The sequence below is a fragment of the Zalophus californianus genome, chromosome 13 (genome assembly GCF_009762305.2).
Source record: "Zalophus californianus isolate mZalCal1 chromosome 13, mZalCal1.pri.v2, whole genome shotgun sequence".
NCBI lineage: Eukaryota > Metazoa > Chordata > Mammalia > Carnivora > Otariidae > Zalophus > Zalophus californianus.
Genome location: NC_045607.1, coordinates 37491283 through 37510436, shown reverse-complemented (window position 1 = coordinate 37510436; position 19154 = coordinate 37491283). Strand labels below are relative to the sequence as shown.

The 19154-nt window shown below is 40.9% G+C and overlaps 1 protein-coding gene across 3 annotated transcripts in view; it reads left to right on the top strand.

The window, feature by feature from the left end:
• Positions 1-513: 513 nt before the first annotated feature.
• Positions 514-19154, top strand: part of UBAP1 (ubiquitin associated protein 1) — a 58107-nt gene continuing 39466 nt past the window's right edge. For 2 of the 3 annotated variants that reach the window (XM_027614932.2, XM_027614930.2), the window contains exon 1: positions 514-795. In XM_027614932.2, coding sequence (XP_027470733.1) covers positions 552-795 — 244 coding nt within the window. In that variant the 5' untranslated portion in view covers positions 514-551. The remainder of the gene's footprint in view (positions 796-19154) is intronic. The other variant, XM_027614931.2, reaches the window with a different exon arrangement.

Sequence of the window (19154 nt, the reverse complement as noted above, 5' to 3'; positions counted from 1 at the left end):
GTTAATGCTTCGGTTTCTCTTACCAAGTAGGAACTTTTGGGAACAAAGACTCATCTCATGCAGTTATGAATCCTCTATGCACCTGATTCCAAGTGACATCCAATAAATGCAGAAGGCAGTAAATGTCTGGGATTGGGTTACCTAGTTTAAACCGCTGGATGTCACAACTGGAAGGAGATTTAGAGGTTGCCTTTCAACCCAATCTTTGTAAATGGGGGAAATGAGGCCCGTAAAGAGTGGGACTTGAACCAGATCACAGACCCGGGACCAGAAGCCAGACATTCTGATTCCCAAGTAAGTCTCATTAGTAAGTCTTTGTGCGTCCCTTCGCGATTCGAACCTCTCAGATTCTCGCCTGGGCCGCTTCACCAGCCTCTACGCCTTACCCTTTTAGTGACCCCCACCCTTCCCTTTCTTCCTTTGGGTCAGCAGGGTCCACCCACTCCAATTGCAACGGTCCAGGAATCTAGAGTTGCTGGGGAGTAGAAGAGAGATTAGCTACGTCACCGTCGGCTCCTCCCATTGGCCCAGGGAGGGTGGAGCGCGGCGCCATGACGTCAGACGCCCAAAGGGGCGGAGTGGTGAGGGGAAGGAGGAGGGAAGTAGGACTTCAACATGGCGGCTGTGGTACTGGCAGTGGGCACGGTGACGGCCTGGCCCGGGGCGGGCAGAGTTGGAGGTGGTGGCGTTCGCTTTCCCTAGGGGCCGTCAGGAGCTCAGCGGTGACCGATTCTGGGAGGCCGTCCGGCGCCAGCACGTTTCGGCTTCTGGGACGGCAGCGGCAGCGGCGTTCAGGTGAGGGGGCCTCCAGCTGGGAGAAGGGGGGGGAGAGGGGCGGAGTTGGGGGAGGGGACCAGTACCGGGAGACGGATGGGGTAGGATTCCCTGGGAAGAGGTTGGAGGCCGAGCGGGAAGAAAGGAGCTGTAGTTAAGGGGGTAGGAGGGAGAAGGGGCCAGAGAGCCGTGGCTTGGGGAGGATTATGGGAGAGAGGTCGGAGTGAGGGGACCAGAGTTGAAGGGGCGGAAGGCAGATGGGATGCGGAAAATGAGTTCGGATTAAGGGGACTAATACCTTACTGGAAGACAGGCGCAGTAGATGTGTATCTCGCTGGAGTGAGAGCTCGGTGGGAATTAGAGGATGTCGGGGAGGAGGACCCAGGTTTTAGTAAAGGCGAGTGATTGGGAGTTGAGGGTGAGTTGGGGAAGTGAGATGCAGATTTACTTCTCCCTGAGGCGTTGAGATGAGGGAAAAAGGAAACCAGAGCAGGGTGAGGGGTCTTTGGGGACATCTTTGACGTTGTCTGGCCTTCTCCAGTATGTTTATCTTGCCTCTTTTATTTCTTGGGTGGAGCCTTACCTATGCAGTCCACCTGGGCCTCAGAAACAGTCCCAAATCTTTACTGTGGAACATCAAGTTACTTTTCATGTATTTGATCTCAGTTAGGGATCTCTGTCTGACCTTTGGTTGTCTCCACACGTACTTGTTTCCAGACTAGCCTCTTGAAAATGAAAATACATTTTATATTAAGCTGAAATAAAAATTTGAATTTTTAAACACCGTAGAGTGTTAGAAAACGAGATTTGATAATTTAGTTAACTATTAAATAACTTTTTGTTTATAGCTTTGTGTTCTAATCCCACTTACTAGTGTTTTCTCTCTTTCCTCAGTTGTATTTATTAGCATTTGAGAAATTGGATAGACATGATGGATCTTTCTCTTTGGAATTTTGTCACATTTGATTGGGGGAAAGACAGGGCACTTAGTCTTTAGTGATAGCTAGTTCTTTCTAGTTAATGTCCCAGACTAGTTAAAATGAAAGTTTATGTATTATACATAAATATTCAGAGACTAAAAGAATTAGATTTTCTGCATTAACCTAAGTGGAATTTTGTAAATTAGATTTTTATTTCTAATCAGTTCTGTTCAGTTTTTCTGTTATTTATTCAACATTTAATGCCTACTGTGCGTTGCATTAAGAGTCATTCTAATTATGGAAATGGGAAAATTAATGTTTCTCTATCACTGCACAGCAAATAACTTACTAACTTGCTATGACCTCATTGGAAGAAAAAGTGTTACTTTAGAAATGATGACAATGGAAGAAAATTAAACTGTGTGGTTATAAGACGTTCCTGAATTTTGGGGCACCTGGGTGGCTCAGTTGTTAAGCGTCTGCCTTTGGCTCAGGTGCCCCTTATCGGGCTCCCTGCTCGGCAGGAAGCCTGCTTCTCTCTCTCCCACTCCCCTTACTTGTGTTCCCTCTCTCCCTGTCTCTCTCTCTGTCAAATTAATAAATTTAAAACTTTTTTTTTTAAGATTTTTATTAATTTGACAGAGGATACAGCGAGAGAGGGAACCCAACCAGGGGGAGAGGGAGAGGGAGAAGCAGGCCTCCCCGCCGAGCAGGGAGCCCGATGCAGGGGCTCGATCCCAGGACCCTGGGATCATGACCTGAGCTGAAGGCAGACGCCTAACGACTGAGCCACCCAGGAGTCCCCTCCCTTTTTTTTAAAGATTTTTTAGGGGCACCTCTCTCCCTCTCCCCCTGCTTGTGTTCCCTCTCTCGCTGTGTCTTTCTCTCTCAAATAAATAAATAAAATCTTAAAAAAAATAAAAAGTTCCTGAATTTTTCTTTGACCCATTACTTCATCATGATGTATTTTATGTGTATCTGAAAGATTTTATTTTAAAATTTTTATTAAAATAATTTAAAAAATTTTAAGTAATCTCTACATGCAATGTGGGGCTCGAACTCAACCCCAAGATTAAGAATTGCATGCTGCTCCGACTAAGCCATCTAGATGCCCCTGAAAGATTTTTTTGATTTTGATTTTAAAGACGACAGTAAGTTTCCCGATGTGATAATATTAGGTCTGTAAACAGTTCTTATCAATGGTTGTTAGTTCACATTTCTTAGACTGGCAAATGTCACTTTATCTTGTGCGTCTTTTCTTTTATATCTTGAATATGGTAAGGTACTTAAAATGAGGATTCTTGAAGTTTATTTATTATTTATTTATTTTTAAAAGATTTTATTTATTTATTTGACAGAGACAGGGAGAGGGAACACAAGCGGGGTGTGGGGGGCGGGCGTGGGAGAGGGAGAAGCAGCCCTCCCACGCAGCAGGGAGCTTGTGGCGGGACTCTATCCCAGGACCCTGGGATCATGACCTGAGCCAAAGGCAGACGCTTAATGACTGAGCCACCCAGGTGCCCCAGGATTCTTGAAGTTTAATTCAGTGACTAAAATTCTCTGAGTATTTTCAGCATTACAAACGTATTTTCATTACCCCAGAGTATATATGCCAATATCACATTTTTCCTGATCTCTAATTAAATTGTTGAACGTTTTGAGGGTTTTTATTTTGTTTTGTTTTTAAAGTAAACTCTACGCTCAGTGTGGGCTTGAATTCATGACCCCGAGATCAAGAGTCTTGGCCTACTGACTGAGCCACCTGGGCTCTTCTGTTTTGAGGTTTTTAACATGGAGATTATTTTAAGTGTAAACCTTTTTCCCACAAGCAAACCAACTCCCCCCCCCCCCAAAAAAAAACCAGTACCAGGGCGCCTGGGTGGCTTGGTCGTTAAGCGTCTGACTTTGGCATAGGTCATGATCCCAGAGTCCTGGGATCAAGTCCCACATCAGGCTCCCGGCTTAGCGAGAAACCTGTTTTTCCCTCTCCCACTCTCCCTGCTTGTGTTCCCTCTCTCGCTGTGTCTCTCTCTGTCAAATAAATAAAATCTTCAGGAAAACAAAAAAACAAAAAAACACCCAGTACCATCAATTCATTAATCAGGTAATTTTCTTTAGGCTTTTTAAGAAATGCAGAAGTTAGTATGTAGTACTTTAAATATGAAATAGCTTTTTCTGGGTGCCTGGGTAGCTCATTCGGGTAGGCAGTGACTCTTGATTTCAGCTTAGGTCATGATCTCAGGGTTGTGAGATTGAGCCCTGGATGGGGCTCCCTGTTGGGCGGGGAGCCTGCTTAAGATTCTCTCCCTCCCTCCCCCCACCCCTCTTTAAAAAAAAGGGTTTTTCTTAGAATAAAAAAACCCTTGAATCTTAGAAATCAACTGGGTTTATATTTTAGCATAGCTTGGGCATCCCTGCTTCTGTATCACGAAGATAAGTGAAAATCTTGTCTTTTCCAGAATCTAATAATTTAGGAAAGCCTTTCAGTGAGAGGAAGAAGTAAGCAGGTATTTCTCTTCTAACTTGTACTGCACAATTTTGTAATATTAAAAATAATTTGAATTAGGAGTAATATTTTCCTATGAATTGAGAGTTGTTATTTTAGACTTTAAAATTTTTAGGTGAGAGGAGCAAGACTTACAAAGGGAAGGGTGCTAACTGGGCGAAAGCTAATGAGGTAGGCATTGTTTAGCACTTTACATAATCTCTTAATCTTTGTAATGTGATTAGGTAGGCAGGTTGTGATACACATGCTTTTTAGCTGTTGAGGAAATTGAGGATCAGTGAATTTGAGTCATTTAACATTACAGAGATAAAATGGTAGAGTCTGAATTTGGACTTGAATTTGTTATACTTCAGTGCCCAAACTTATCTGTTACACCTTTGTCCCTCTTAGGCAGTCACAAGATCATTCCAATACCTATCAAGTAAATTTAAAGTATAAGCACTATTTTTAAAATAATGCCATTTAAAACTACTTGTTTTTTTTGGAATAGTAGTATAACTGGAATAATAAATAGTTCATTAAAATTGTAGTCTTTAAGATGTCATTAGTATTCTAGGAGGAAATGAATACTTGAATATTTTGTACTTAACAAAATAAACTGGATAAACTGGATAAGAGACTAAAGTTTTCTTATTTGTATTGCTGAGTCAGGTAGGATTCAGTTCATTAAGGGCCAAAATTTGTGTTTAGCAGTAGTCTGCATGTGTTCTCATAATTCTGGATTAGTCATTATCAGTTGCTTAATTGCTTACCAAACCCTTCTAGTGGTTCAGTCACTGTGAATTGGCTCATGGTAATTGTGAATCTTGTGGTTACTGAGTCAAGAGCCAGCAGTATGTTTTGGTTGCCTCACTTCCTCCACAACACTTGATATTGTCAGACTTTTAATTTTTTTTCTAACCTAGTAGACTTGAAACGAGTGACTTGGTATCAGGATGTGTTTATTGTTTTTATTAGCATTTCCTTAAGTTGAGCATCTTTTCATATGTTCATTCATTATTTGTGCTTTGTTTGTGAAGTGTATATTCAAGTTCTTTGCCTATTTTGAGTTGTTTCTCTTTTTCTGATTGACTTTTAAGACTTTTTTTTAAAGCTTTTATTTATTTATTTGACAGAGAATGCGTGTATGCGCACAAGCAGGGGGAGCAGTAGGCAGAGGGAGAGGGAGAAGCAGGCTCCCTGCTGATCAAGGAGCCTGACTTGGGGCCCCATCCCAGGACCCTGAGATCATGACCTGAGCTGAAGGCAGACACTTAACCGACTGAGCCACCCAGGTGCCCTGAAAAGTTCATAATTTTAATGAATTGAAATATTCAGCTTTTTATGGTTTGTGCTTTTTGTATCATTTAGGAAACCCTTCTCTGCTAGGCATGCTTTTTTTTTAGATTTTATTTATTTATTTGACAGAGAAATAGCGAGAGCAGGAACACAAGCAGGGGGAGTGGGAGAGGAAGAAGCAGGCTTCCCACCAAGCAGGGAGCCCGATGTGGGGCGCGATCCCAGGACCCTGGGATCATGACCCGAGCCGAAGGCAGAAGACGCCCAATGACTAAGCCACCCAGGCGCCCTTTTTTGTTGTTGTTGTTGTTATTTATTTGAGATTTATTTATTTGTTTTAGAGAGAAAGCGCGGGAGGTGGGGAGTGGGAGAGGGAGAGAGAGAATTCCAAGCAAACTCCTCTGAGTGCGGAGCCTGACGTGGGACTTGATCACAAGATCCTGAGATCATGACCTGAGCTGAAATCGAGTTGGACACTTAACTGACTGAGCCACCCAGGTGCCCCAAGTTGTTTTTATTGTTTTAAGTAATCTCTACACCCAGTATGGGGCTCAAACTCACGATCCTGATAATCAAGAGTCACATGCTCTACTGACTGAACCAGCTAGGTGCCCTGGGGCCTAAAGTATTTTAAAGCAAATCCCAACTTTCCTGTAAATACATTATTATGAACTTCTGATAAGGATTTCTTTTCTTTTCTTTTTTTTTTAAAGATTTTATTTATTTATTTGACAGAGACACAGCGAGAGAGGGAACACAAGCAGGGGAAGTGGGAAAGGGAGAAGCAGGCTTCCCGCCGAGCAGGGAGCCCGATGTGGGACTCAGTCCCAGGACCCTGGGATCATGACCTGAGCCGAAGGCAGACGCTTAACGACTGAGCCACCCAGGCGCCCAAGGATTTCTTTTAAAAACATAACTACCATGCTATTATCACATCTAATAATTATTAGTAATTCCTTTATAATCTAATGCCATCCATATTAAAATTTCTCTTATTGTCTTAAAAGTGTCATTTTAGGGATAGTTGGGTGGTGCAGTTGGTTAAGTGTCCAGCTATTGGTTTTGGCTCGATTGTGATCTCAGGGTCATCAGGTCAAGCCCCCAGTCAAGCTCTGTGCTCAGCTCAGAGTCTTCTTGAGATTCTTTCTCCCTCTCCCTCTCCTCCTCCCACTCGTGCTCTTACACTCTCTTTCAAATAAATAAATCTTAAAAAAAGAAAAGTGTTGGGGCGCCTGGGTGGCTCAGTTGATTAAGCGACTGCCTTCAGCTCAGGTCGTGATCCTGGAGTCCCGGGATTGAGTCCTGCATCGGGCTCCCTGCTCCGTGGGGAGTCTGCTTCTCCCTCTGACCCTCCCCCCTCTCATGTGCGCACGCTCTCTCTCTCTCTCTCAAATAAATAAATAAAATCTTTAAAAAAAAAAAAAAGAAAAGAAAAGTGTTCGGGCGCCTGGGTGACTCAGTCAGTTAAGTATCTGCCTTTGGCTCAGGTCATGATCTCAGGGTCCTTGGATCAAGCCCCACGTCAGGCTCCCTGCTGATCGGGGAATCGCTTCTCCCTCTCCCTCTGCCCCTCCCCCTGCTTGTGCTCCCTCTCTCTCTCTCATAAAATCTTTAAAAAAAAAAAAGAAAGAAAAGAAAATATTGCCCAAATACCCATAACCCAATGAACAATATGAAACAATAATTTTAAATTTTTAAAACTTTGGTATACACTTTAAATGTTAAAAATTTTGTCAAATATACCGCAAGAGAGCTGAAAAAAAATTAATTGTAAAAAGAAATAATAAATCAAGCTTGTAACCATTAGTTTACAAAAAATAGAAAAGTAAATGGGGTGCCTGGGTGGCTCAGTCGTTAAGCTTCTGCCTTTGGCTCAGGTCATGATCCCAGGGTCCTGGGATTGAGCCCCGTATCAGGCTCCCTCTCCCCCTGCCTGTGTTCCCTCTCTCGCTGTGTCTTTCGCTGTCAAATAAATAAATAAAATCTTTAAAAAAACCAAACAAACACAAGAATGGACAGATACTGAATATAGGATACCTACAGGACAAATGCCCTGGTTTCTCCAATGAATCAATCATATGAAAAGGGGGTAATTATCATAGAACAAAAAAGCCTTAGGCATGAAAGCCAAATAAGTGATAAATACGGACCTTATTTGAACTGTGAATGGCACAAATCGCTTGTAAAATGACACTTTTTTTTAAAGATTTATTTATTTGAGAGAGCGAGAATGAGAGAGAGAGAGTACACGGGGCGGGGGGAGGGTCAGAGGTAGAAGCAGGCTCCTCGCTGAGCAGGGAGCCCGATGCCGGACTCGATCCCGGGACTCTGGGATCATGACCTGAGCCGAAGGCAGTCGCTTAACCAACTGAGCCACCCAGGCGCCCAAAATGACACTTTTTAAAAAAGATTTTATTTATTTAAAATGGAGAAAGCAAGCGAGCAAGCACAAGCCAGGAGGAAGGGCAGAGGGAGACCCAGGGGGTCTGCTCAGGGGGGAGTCTCCTTCTCCCTTTCTCTCTTCCCCTCCCTCTGCTGTGTGTGCGTGCGCTCTCTCTCTCTCTCTCCTACTCAAATAAATAAATTTAAAAAAAGTGAAATTGTATCATCATGCTATTTCTGTTATATTTATGTTTTTGAGTACTATTCTTCTCTAAAGAACTTTCCCTTGGCAGCAGGCTTACGCTGAAGTATAGTTCCTTTTGAAAAGGGTGGATGAGTACACCTACCATGATGAGCACTGAGTAATGTATAGAATTAATGAATCACTATATTGTATATCTGAAGCTGCTATAACACCATGTTAGCTATACTGTAATTAAAATAAAAAACAGTAAAAATAAAAAAATAGAAAGGAGGATGAATGCTTCATTCTTTTAATTAACCAATTTCAAAGTGAAGAGTTAGTGTAATAGTCTTCGCTTATGGTAACAGGCCATTTTGGGTTTTTTCTTTTTTTTTAAGTATCCATACCTAGTGTGGAGCTCAACATGGGGCTTGAATTCAACAACTGTGAGATCAAGACCTGAGCTGAGATCAAGAGTTGGACATTTAACTGACTGAGCCCCCCTTTTTTTGACCTTTGGTTTTCTTTAAAGATTTTTTTTTTTATTTGGGAGAGAGTGCACATGAGTGGGGGGGAGGGGCAAAGGGTGAGGGAAAAGCAGACTCCCCGCTGAGCAGGGAGCCTGACACGGGGCTTGATCCCAGGACCCCGAGATGATGACCTGAGCTGAAGGCAGATGCCCAACTGACTGGACCACCCAGGCGCCCCGACTGTTGGTTTTCTAAGGATCTTTTCTTTGAGTATTATCATAAACTTGTAAATTTGTATCATGTGTTTGAGCAATTATAGTCTTTTTTTAAAGATTTTATTTTTAAGTAATCTCTACACCCAGTGTAGGACTTGAACCTACAACCCGGAGATTGAGTCGCAGGTTCTATCTGTAGTCATTCTTTTTTATGCACAAGTTGTTTCATTTTTGATCAGTGGGAGCCATTTCAGGTTGGTAGCTATTTGGCATGAACTAAAAATCCCTTTTTTTTTTTTAAGTTTTATTTAAGTCATCTTTACACCCAGCATGGGCTTGGAACTCACAGCCCTAAGATCAAGAATCACATGCTCTTCCAACTGAGCCAGCCAGGTGCCCCATGAACTATAAATCTTTGAAAGGCTTCTTTCATACACAACAGATGGCCCAGGTTAATCTTATAAATTCTTTTGTATATCTGAAAACGACCATTTCTCTAAGAATTAATGCAGAACTTATATCGAGAGCTCAAAATGTGAGTGCCAGGGATGCTCATTAATACTGTCCTTGCTTCTACAAACATTTTTATTAAAATTTTTTTAAAAATTTTATTTTTGGGGTGCCTGGGTGGCTCATTCGGTTGAAAGTCTGACTTTAGCTAAGGTCATGATCTCAGGGTCATAGGATCGAGCCCTGCATCGAGCTCCCTGCTCAGCCAGGATTCTGCTTCCCCTCTCCTCCCCCACCCCCACTCGTGCACTCTCTCTGTCTCTCTCTCAAATAAATAGATCTTTAAAAAATATTTTTATTATTGGGGTGCCTGGGTGGCTTAGTTGGTTAAGAGTCTGCCTTTGGCTTAGTCATGATACTAGGGTGCTGGGATCGAGCCCCACGTCAGGCTGTCTGCTCAGTGGGGAGCCTGCTTTTCCCTCTCCCTGTTGCTCCCCCTGCTTGTGCGCGTGCTTTCTCTGCCAAATAAATAAATAAAATCTTTTTTATTTTTTATAGATTTTGTTTGTCAGAGAGAGAAAGAGCGTGTATGCACAAGCAGGGGGAGCAGCAGGCAGAGGGAAAAGCAGGCTCTCCTCGATGAGCAAGGAGCCCCAGGCAGGACTCGATCCCAGGACCCTGGGATCATGACCTAGGCCAAAGAAAGGCGCTTAGCTGACTGAGCTACCCAGGCGTCCCAGTAAATAAAATCTTTAAAAAAATTTTTTATTTTTTGTATTTTTAAGTAGGCTTGATGCATAATGTGGGTTTTGAATTCATGACCCTGAGATTAGGAGTTGCATACTCTACCAACTGAGCCAGCTGGGTACCCCTACAAACATTTTTTTAAAAATCACAAGTTCATATTGATTTTTATAATTCAGATTTAAGAACTATAGGGTTGGGGCACCTGGGTGGCTCAGTCCTTAAAGCGTCTGCCTTCGGCTCAGGTCATGATCCCGGGGTCCTGGGATCGACCCCCGCATCGGGCTCCCTGCTCCACGGGAAGCCTGCTTGTTCCTCTCCCACTCCCCCTGCTTGTGTTCCCTCTTTCACCATGTCTCTCTCTGTCAAGTAAATAAAATCTTTAAAAAAACCCCAAAACTATAGGGTTTTTACTTTTTTAATATTATACTTGTCTTTTTCTTTTTTAAAGATTTTATTTATTTAATTGACAGAGAGAGAGACAGCAAGAGAGGGAACACAAGCAGGGGGAGTGTGAGAGGGAGAAGTAGGCTTCCAGCTGAGCAGGGAGCCCGATGCGGGACTCGATTCCAGGACCCTAGGATCATGACCTGAGCTGAAGGCAGTTGCTTAACCAACTGAGCCTTTTTTTCTCTCTTACATAAAATGTCTAGGTTCCTTACAATATAAAGATAATTACTTACTATATTGGGTATATACATAAAATGGTTTTAAAATGGTAATACTGATATTGCTAACAAAAAAAATATATCTGTATAATTCTTTATGTTTTTGGAACATATTACACTGCTCTGCAGTTAGAATACTGAGTTCTGAAGTCACTTGAAATGATTTTCTGTGTAGTCATCAATTTTATGTACAGTTAGGTTTATTTGTTTTAACTTGTAATCATTTAGGGATTTAAAAAGTTAAGTTTTGGGTGCCTGGGTGGCTCAGTCGTTTAGCAGCTGCAGGTCATGATCCTGGGGTCCTGGGATAGAGCCCCTGCTCGGCGGGAAGCCTGCTTCTCCATCTGCCACTCCCCCTGCTTGTATTCCCTCTCTCCCTGTGTCTCTCTCTGTCAAATAAATAAATAAAATCTTAAAAAAAAAAAAAAGGAAAAGGAAAACTTGCTTGTAACCCACCATTGAAATACCCACTATTATAATACTTGTATAAAATATTTGCATAATTGGGGTGCCTGGGTGGCTCAGATGGTTAAGCATCTGCCTTTGGCTCAGGTCATGATCCCAGGGTCCTGGGATCAAGCTGCACATTGGGCGCCTGGCTTGGCGGGGAGCCTGCTTCTCCCTCTCCCTCTGCCTTTCCCGCTGCTCATGCTCTCTCTCTCTCTCTCTCTCTCTCTCTCTCTCTCTCTCTCTCTCTCTCTCTCTCTGTCTCAAAGGAATAAATAAAAAATACTTAAAAAATTTGCATAACTAACATTTATTGAAAACATACCATGTATGAGGATTGGTCTAAGTACTTTATATGCATTACCTTGTTTAATCTTTAAAATAATCTTATGAGATAGTTCCTATTATTATCCCTATTTTACAGGTTGGGTACCTGAAGTTCAGTTATGTTAACTTGTTCAAGGGATACACAGCTAGTAAGTGGCAGAACTGTGACTCAGACTGATTTTTTTAGTCTAAAACTTACCTGCATTACTGTGTGTTCTCTTTTCACTCTTTTCTCTGTGCTTATAAACAGTTAATTTTAAAATATATTTCATACATTTGGTTATTTTTTTTAAAGATTTTATTTGAGAGAGAGAGAGAGAGCACGAGCAGGGGGAGCAGCAAGGGAAGAAGCAGGCTCCCCGCTGAGCAGGGAGCCCAATGTGGGACTTGATCCCAGGACTCTGGGATCATGACCTGTGCTGAAGGCAGACGCTTAACCGACTGAGCCACCCAGGAGCCCTGGTTATTATTTATTCTCTTTACCGTGTCTTTTTGGGAGAAGTTTTGATGAGGTCCACTTTATTTTTTCTTTTATGGTTTGTGCTTTTGTTGTTATATCTAAGAAAATACTATCTAACCTAAGGTCAGAAAGATTTTCTTGATGTTCTCTTCTAGAAGTTTTATAGTTTTAGATTTTATAAAGTCTGTGGTCCATTTTGAGTTAATTTTTCTGTATATGATGTGAGGTGTGGATGGAGGGTTTTGTGGGTTTAAAAAAATTTTTTTTGCATGTAGATATCCATTTGTTCCAGTACCGTTTGTTGAAATGATTACCCTTTCTCTGTTGATTGCTTTTGCATTTTAAAAATACTTTGTGTATATGTGGGTTTGTTTTTGGATTCTGTTGTGTTAATCTACTTGTCTTTATGCCAACATCACACTTCTTGAATACTATAGCTGTATAATAAATTTTGAAATCAAAGTTTTTCAAAGTTGCTTTGGGTGTCTATGTCCTTTTCATTTGTGTATGAATTTTAAATTTAAATTTTTTTTTAAAGATTTTAAATTTATTTATCTGACAGAGAGACAGCGAGAGAGGGAACACAAGCAGGGGGAGTGGGAGAGGGAGAAGCAAACTTCCCGCTGAGCAGGGAGCCCAATGCAGGGCTTGATCCCATGAGCCAAAGGCAGATGCTTAACGAGTGAGCCACCCAGGCGTCCCTGTGTATGAATTTTAGAATTAGCTTGTCAAAATATCTACAAAAATCCTGCTAGTATTTTGTTTGGGATTGGATTGAATCTGTAGGTTAATTTAGAGAGAATTGACATCTTAACAATATTCGGTATTACAACCTATGAACATGGTTTATCTCTCCATTTACTTAGGTCTTTGCTATAACTGAATGTTTGTGTCTCTCCCAAATTCACATATTGAAATCTATCCCTGGTGTGAAAGGATTTGGAGGTCAGGCCTTTTGAAGGTAATTAGGTCATGATGGAGGAACCATTATGACTGGGATTAATGTCCTTATAAAAGAGGCCCCAGAGAACTCGCTTGTCCCCTTTCACAGCCATGTTAAGTTATAGTGAGAAGACAGTGAATGAGGAAGCAGGCTCTAACTGGATGCTGATTCTGCTGGTGCCTTGATCTTGGATTTCCCAGCCTTCTAGAACTGTGAGAAATACATTTCTGGTGTTGATAAGCCAATTAGGCTGTGGTATTTTGTTGTAGGAGCCCCAGCAGAGTAAGATGTTCTTACATTTCTCTCAGCAGTGTTTTGTAATTTTCATTGTGCAGGTCTTGTACATTTTTTGTCAGATATATTCCTAAGTGTTTCATAATTTTTGGTGCTTTTGTAAATGGTGATTTTTAAATTTTTAACTTCTTTTTTTTTACAGAGAGTGAGAGCAGGTACGAGTGGGGAGAGAGGCAGAGGGGGAAGGAGAGGGAGAATCTTAAGAAGGCTCTGTGCCCATTGTAGAGCCTGACTTGGGGCTTGATCTCACAACCCTGAGATCATGACCTGAGCCAAAATCAAGAGTCGATGCTTAACCAACTGAGCTGCCCAGCCACCCCTAAAATTTTAATTTCTAATTGTTCATTGCTAGTATATAAAAATGCAATTGATTATTCTGTATTGATCTCACAGCCTCCAAATACTATTGTATAAGTTTTGTATAAGAACTCTCGTAAATTCTACTAGATTTTCTACAGACCATGTTGTGTGTGAATAAGGATAGATTTTATGTGTTTTTTCCAATCTGGATGCCTTTTACTTATTTTTCTTGTCTTATTGCACTGGCTAGAACCTCTAATAGAATGCTAAATAAATGTGAGGAATGTGGACATCCTTGCCTTATTCTTGAACTTAAGGGGAATGTCTTTTAACAGTAGGTATGGTGTTAACTGTAGGGTTTTTTTTATTTTTATTTTTATTTTTATTTTTTTAAGATTTTATTTATTTATTCATGAGAGACAGAGAGAGAGAGGCAGAGGGAGAAGCAGGCTCCCAAGGAGCAGGGAGCCTGATGTGGGACTCGATCCCAGGACCCCGCGATCGTGACCTGAGCCGAAGGCAGATGCTCAACCATCTGAGCCACCCATGTGCCCTGTAGGTTTTTTTTTAATAGATGGCCTTTATCAAATGAGGAAGTTCCCTTCTATTCTTATTTTGCTGAAAGTTCTTTTTGGAATGGGTATTGGATTTTGTCAGTTTTGCTCTTCTTGTGTTTATTAAGATAATCCTATAGTTTTTCTTTTGTAGTTTGTTAACATGGTGAATTACATTTTTTTAAAAGATATATTTAACCTATCTTGCATTTCTGGGAAAAACCTCACTTCATCGTGATATATTATCCTTTTTATATGTTGTTAGATTTGAGTTGCTAAAAAATTTTGTTGATAATTTCTGCATTTATGTTCATGAGGGATATTCTGTAATTTTCTCATAATATCTTTGTCTCTTTTGGTATCAAGGTAATGTTTCTATAATTCTTATAGAATGAGTTGGGAAGTATTCCTTCCTCTTCAGTATTCTGGAAGTATTCAGTATTTCTTCCTCAAGTGTTTGGAAAATTTCACCAGCAAAGCAATCTGGTCTTGAGTTTTCTTTTTGAGGAGGTTATAAATTACAAAGTCAATTTCTTTAATAGATATAGGGCCGTTGAGGCTATTTCTTTCTTCTTGAGTGATCTTTGGCAGTCTGTGGTTTTTAAGAAATTGGTTTATTTCTTTTTAAAAATATTTAGTTTTAGAGAGTGAGCCCTCATGCATTGCAGAAGTGGAGGGTAGGGGGAGAGGGAGAGAGAATTTTACTTTTTTGAGTGGAGGGCAGAAGGAGAGGGAGAGAGGGAATCTTAAGCAGGCTCCACACCCAGCATGGAGCCCTTTGGGGGGGGTTCTGTCTCATGACCCTGAGATCCTGACCCGAGCTGAAATCAAGAGTTGGATGCTCAACCAACTGAGCCACCCAGGCACCCCTGAGAGAGAGAATCTTTTTTTTTTTTTTTTTTAAGATTCTATTTATTTATTTGACAGAGAGAGATACAGTGAGAGAGGGAACACAGGCAGGGGGAGTGGGAGAGGGAGAAGCAGGCTTCCCGCTGAGCAGGGAGCCTGACTTGGGGCTTGATCCTGGAACTCCAGAATCATGACCTGAGCCGAAGGCAGACGCTCAACCAATTGAGACACCCAGGCACCCCAGTATGCTGAAATTAAATCTTTAACCTTTATAGAGGGTTTTCTATTTGATTGCCAGGGACTCATAAGTCAGTATAAAAATATATGGGTTTCTTACTATAGGTGATGGTTTTCTGGTACCACCTTTCTTTGTTCCTTATGGTAAGTACAAGCCATTGAAATGTGGAACTATTCTTATTAATATAAGATTTAGGGGGCAGGGGGTGGCTCAGCTGGTTAGGCGTCTGCCTTCAGCTCAGGTCATGATCCCAGTGTCCTGGGATTGAGTCCTGATCGGGCTCCCTGCTCAGTGGAGAGCCTGCTTCTCCCTCTGCCCCTCACCCTGCTTGTGTTCTCCCTCTCTTGCTCTCTCTCCTAAATAAATAAATAAAATCTTAAAAAAAATAGGAAGGTGAGGAGGTGCTAGTAAACCTGGTGAGTAACTATTGCTTGTATATATCCTTATAATACCCCTTCTTAGATTCACTGTATTGTACTATTTAATTTAAGTTCTTATACTATTAATTTTGTTTTTATTGTAAGAAGAATATGTTAAGTTTTGATCAGAGATAAGTTATAACCCGTTTTGAAAGATACCTATTTGATAGATACTTATAAAGCAACTAAGATTAATTAAAAGACCTGTGTCCTTTTTGTGTCTTTTTATTATAAATCATTTCATATTAAGGTTTTTCAGTTGTAAAATGGAGAAGCCAGGTTCTGTTGTGTACATTGTACCCCCTATCTGCAGAGCATATGTTCTAAGATGCTCAGTGGATGCTTGAAACTTGGATAGTAGTGAACTGTATATATCCAGTGGTCCCCAACTTATAATGGTTCAGTTTATAATTTTTTGACTTTATGATGTGAAAGCAATATGCATTCAGTAGAAACCATACTTTGAATTTTGAATTTTGATCTTTTCCCAGGCTAGCTGTACGTGGTATGATACCTCTTATGATGCTGGGCAGTGGCAGCCAGCTACAGCTCTTCAGTTAGCCATGTGATCATGAGGGTAAACAGCTGATACACTTACAGCCATTTTGTATCCATACAGTTGTTTTTTACTTTCAGTACAGTATTCAATAAATTACATGAGATATTCAATACTTTATTATAAAATAGACTTTGTGTTAGATTATTTTGCCCATGTGTAAGCTAATGTAAGTGTTCTGAGTACACTTAAGGTAGGTTAAGCCAAGCTATGGTGTTCAGTAGGTTAGGTGTATTAAATGCGTTTTTGACTTAAGATTTTTTTCAATTTATGGTAGGTTTATTGAGATGTCACTCCATCTTAAGTTGAGGAAGTTCTGTACTATATTTTTTCTTGTACAGATGTATAATCAGTTTTATTTATTTTTAAAAAGATTTTATTTGTGTATTTATTTATTTTTGAGAGAGAGAGAGTGTGTGTGTGTGCGAGGGTGGAGGGAGGAGCAGAGGAATAGGGAGAGAGAGAATCTTAAGCAGGCTCTATGGCCAGTGCATTACCCGACTTGGGATTCGAGCTCACGACCCTGAGATCATGACCGGACCTGAAATCAATTGAGTCAGCTGCTTAACTGACTGAGCCACCTTGGTAGCCATAAAGATTTTCTTCTCTTCTCTTCTCTTCTCTTTTTTCTTTTCTTTTCAGGATTTTATTTATTTATTTGAGAGAGAGAAGGTACACACGAGCAGGGAGGAGAGGGAGAAGCAGGGTCCCTGTGAGCAGGGAGCCTGTCTTGGGGCTTGATCCCAGGAGACTGGGATCATGACTTGAGCCAAAGGTAGATGCTTAACCGACTGAGCCACCCAGGCACCCCTAAAAGTTTATTTTTAATCTCTACACCCAACATAGGGCTTGAACTCACAACCTTGAGATCAAGAGTTACATGCTCTACTGACTGAGCCAACCAGGTGCCCCATGTGTGGTCAATTTTAATTTATAAATTAGGCACAGTAAGAAATTAATAATAATAAACTGGAGCAATTATAACAACATATATTGTTATAAATTATGTAAATGTGGTCTCTGAATATCTTATTGTACTGTACTCCCTGTGAGGTGATAAAATGTGTGTGTGTTGAAGCGAGGTGAGTTACGTAGGCATTGTGATGTACCATTAGGTTACTGTTGACCTTCTGATGATAGATCAGAAGGAGGATCATCTCCTTCTATGAAGTTGTGCCATTTTTATATTGTTTGTTCCCTGGTGTACTGCACAATGTTCCGTTTGGGGTGAGTTCTCAAGTTTGGTGAACAAGGCTCTGTTAGTTTTTTGTTTCCATGGGAAAAACCATTCAGATTTCACATGACTCCCAACAGTCAGAATGATGTAATGCACTGAGTCTGAAGACTGCTGGAAGAACAGAAAATTTATGTTATTATTTCTCTCAGAGCAGATTCATAGCCCATGGTGTGATATTTAGCTTCTTTATATAAAATACAAGTTAACCATTTATGTCATATTGGCTACTTGTAGAGTGAAATAGGGTTATTAGTGTTAAATAATAAGCATTCTCTTCTTAAAAAAGTGGGTGTGGACTGTGTATACTTAATCATAGATTCAACAAGTGATTACATGTGCTTATGTGCTCTCATAACAGAATATGAAGGAAGTCTTGTTGTATTTTTCTTATACGTATGAGAGCATAAAAGCCACTGAAGTCTATAGTTACAAAAGAATATATCCAGACCCTTAATTCTGAAAAGGTTGTCAGATCATTTACTCCAGGTTTCTCTTTTTACAGAAGCAGTCCTGAATTCTTTTTTTCCCCCAAAGGTTTTGACAGACCCTAAACCATCCCAAATTGATGGAAGAATTAAGGCTGGAACTCATGTTTTTAACTGTCCAGGGTACTCTTTTCTCAAATTCTGGCATGAGTTGTGATGTGAATTTTGAGATAGTTGGGGAGGAGATGACATTTTTGGTTCGTTACTCCATGAAATTATTTTTTCCCCCAGTGTTAATTCAGAATTTAAAGAATTGAGGGGCGCCTGGGTGGCTCAGTCGGTTAAGCATCTGCCTTCAGCTCAGGTCATGATCCCAGGGTCCTGGGATCAAGCCCCATGTCAGGCTCCATGTTCAGCAGGGTAGTCTGCTTCTTCTGCCCTTCCCTCTGCTTGTTCTCTCTCTCTCTCAAATAAATGAATAAAATATATATTTTTAAGATTTTATTTATTTATTTGAAAGAGAGAATGAGAGGGGGGAGGGTCAGAGGAAGAAGCAGACTTCCTGCCAAGCAGGGAGCCCGATGTGGGACTTAATCCCGGGACTCCAGGATCATGACCTGAGTGGAAGGTAGTCGCTTAACCAACTAAGCCACCAAGGCGCCCCTAAATGAATAAAATCTTTAAAAAAAAATTGAATTGATAGGTTTGTGGCTGTATTTCCTTTTGGCACATTTTTTTTTAATATTATATATATTTTTTAAAGATTATTTGAGAGAGAGAACAAGCAGGGGGAGGAGCTGAGGGAGAGGGAGAAGCAGACTCCCTGCTGAGCAGGGAGCCTGATGTGGGGCTCTATCCCAGGACCCCGAGATAGGACCTGAGCCGAATGCAGGTGCTTAACCGACTGAGCCACCCAGGTGTCCCATTAAAAAAAAAATTTTAAGTTCATTTGAGAATTTTAATTGGCTAAGATAGAGGGGGTAGGGATAAAAAAGGAGTGGTTAAGATACTGATTAAAAATTTCTAATTAATGCTTTATGTTATGACTCTCTATTCTAACTTGTAACTAGCCATTACTTTCCTGTTCGTACGTTATGTTAGTCTCATAGGCCTTATGATTTCAGACTACTGGTAACTGCAAAACTCACTGCTTAACTTTTTCATTATAAGTACATTGTTTTGTCTAGTTGTATTTCCAAAATACATATTATTGGGGCGCCTGGGTGGCTCAGTTGGTTAAGCAACTGCCTTTGGCTCAGGTCATGATCCTGGAGTCTGGGATCGAGTCCCGCATCGGGCTCCCTGCTCGGCGAGGAGCCTGCTTCTCCCTCCAACCCTCCCCCCTCTCATGTACTCTCTTTCTCTCATTCTCACTCTCTCAAAATAAATAAATCTTTAAAAAAAACCCAAAAAAACAAAATACATATTATTTAGGAATATCAGTTATAGAATCATATTTTCAGAACGTTTAAGGGGAGATGACAAGCGAATACGAAAAGGCCTCCCCTGCTAAA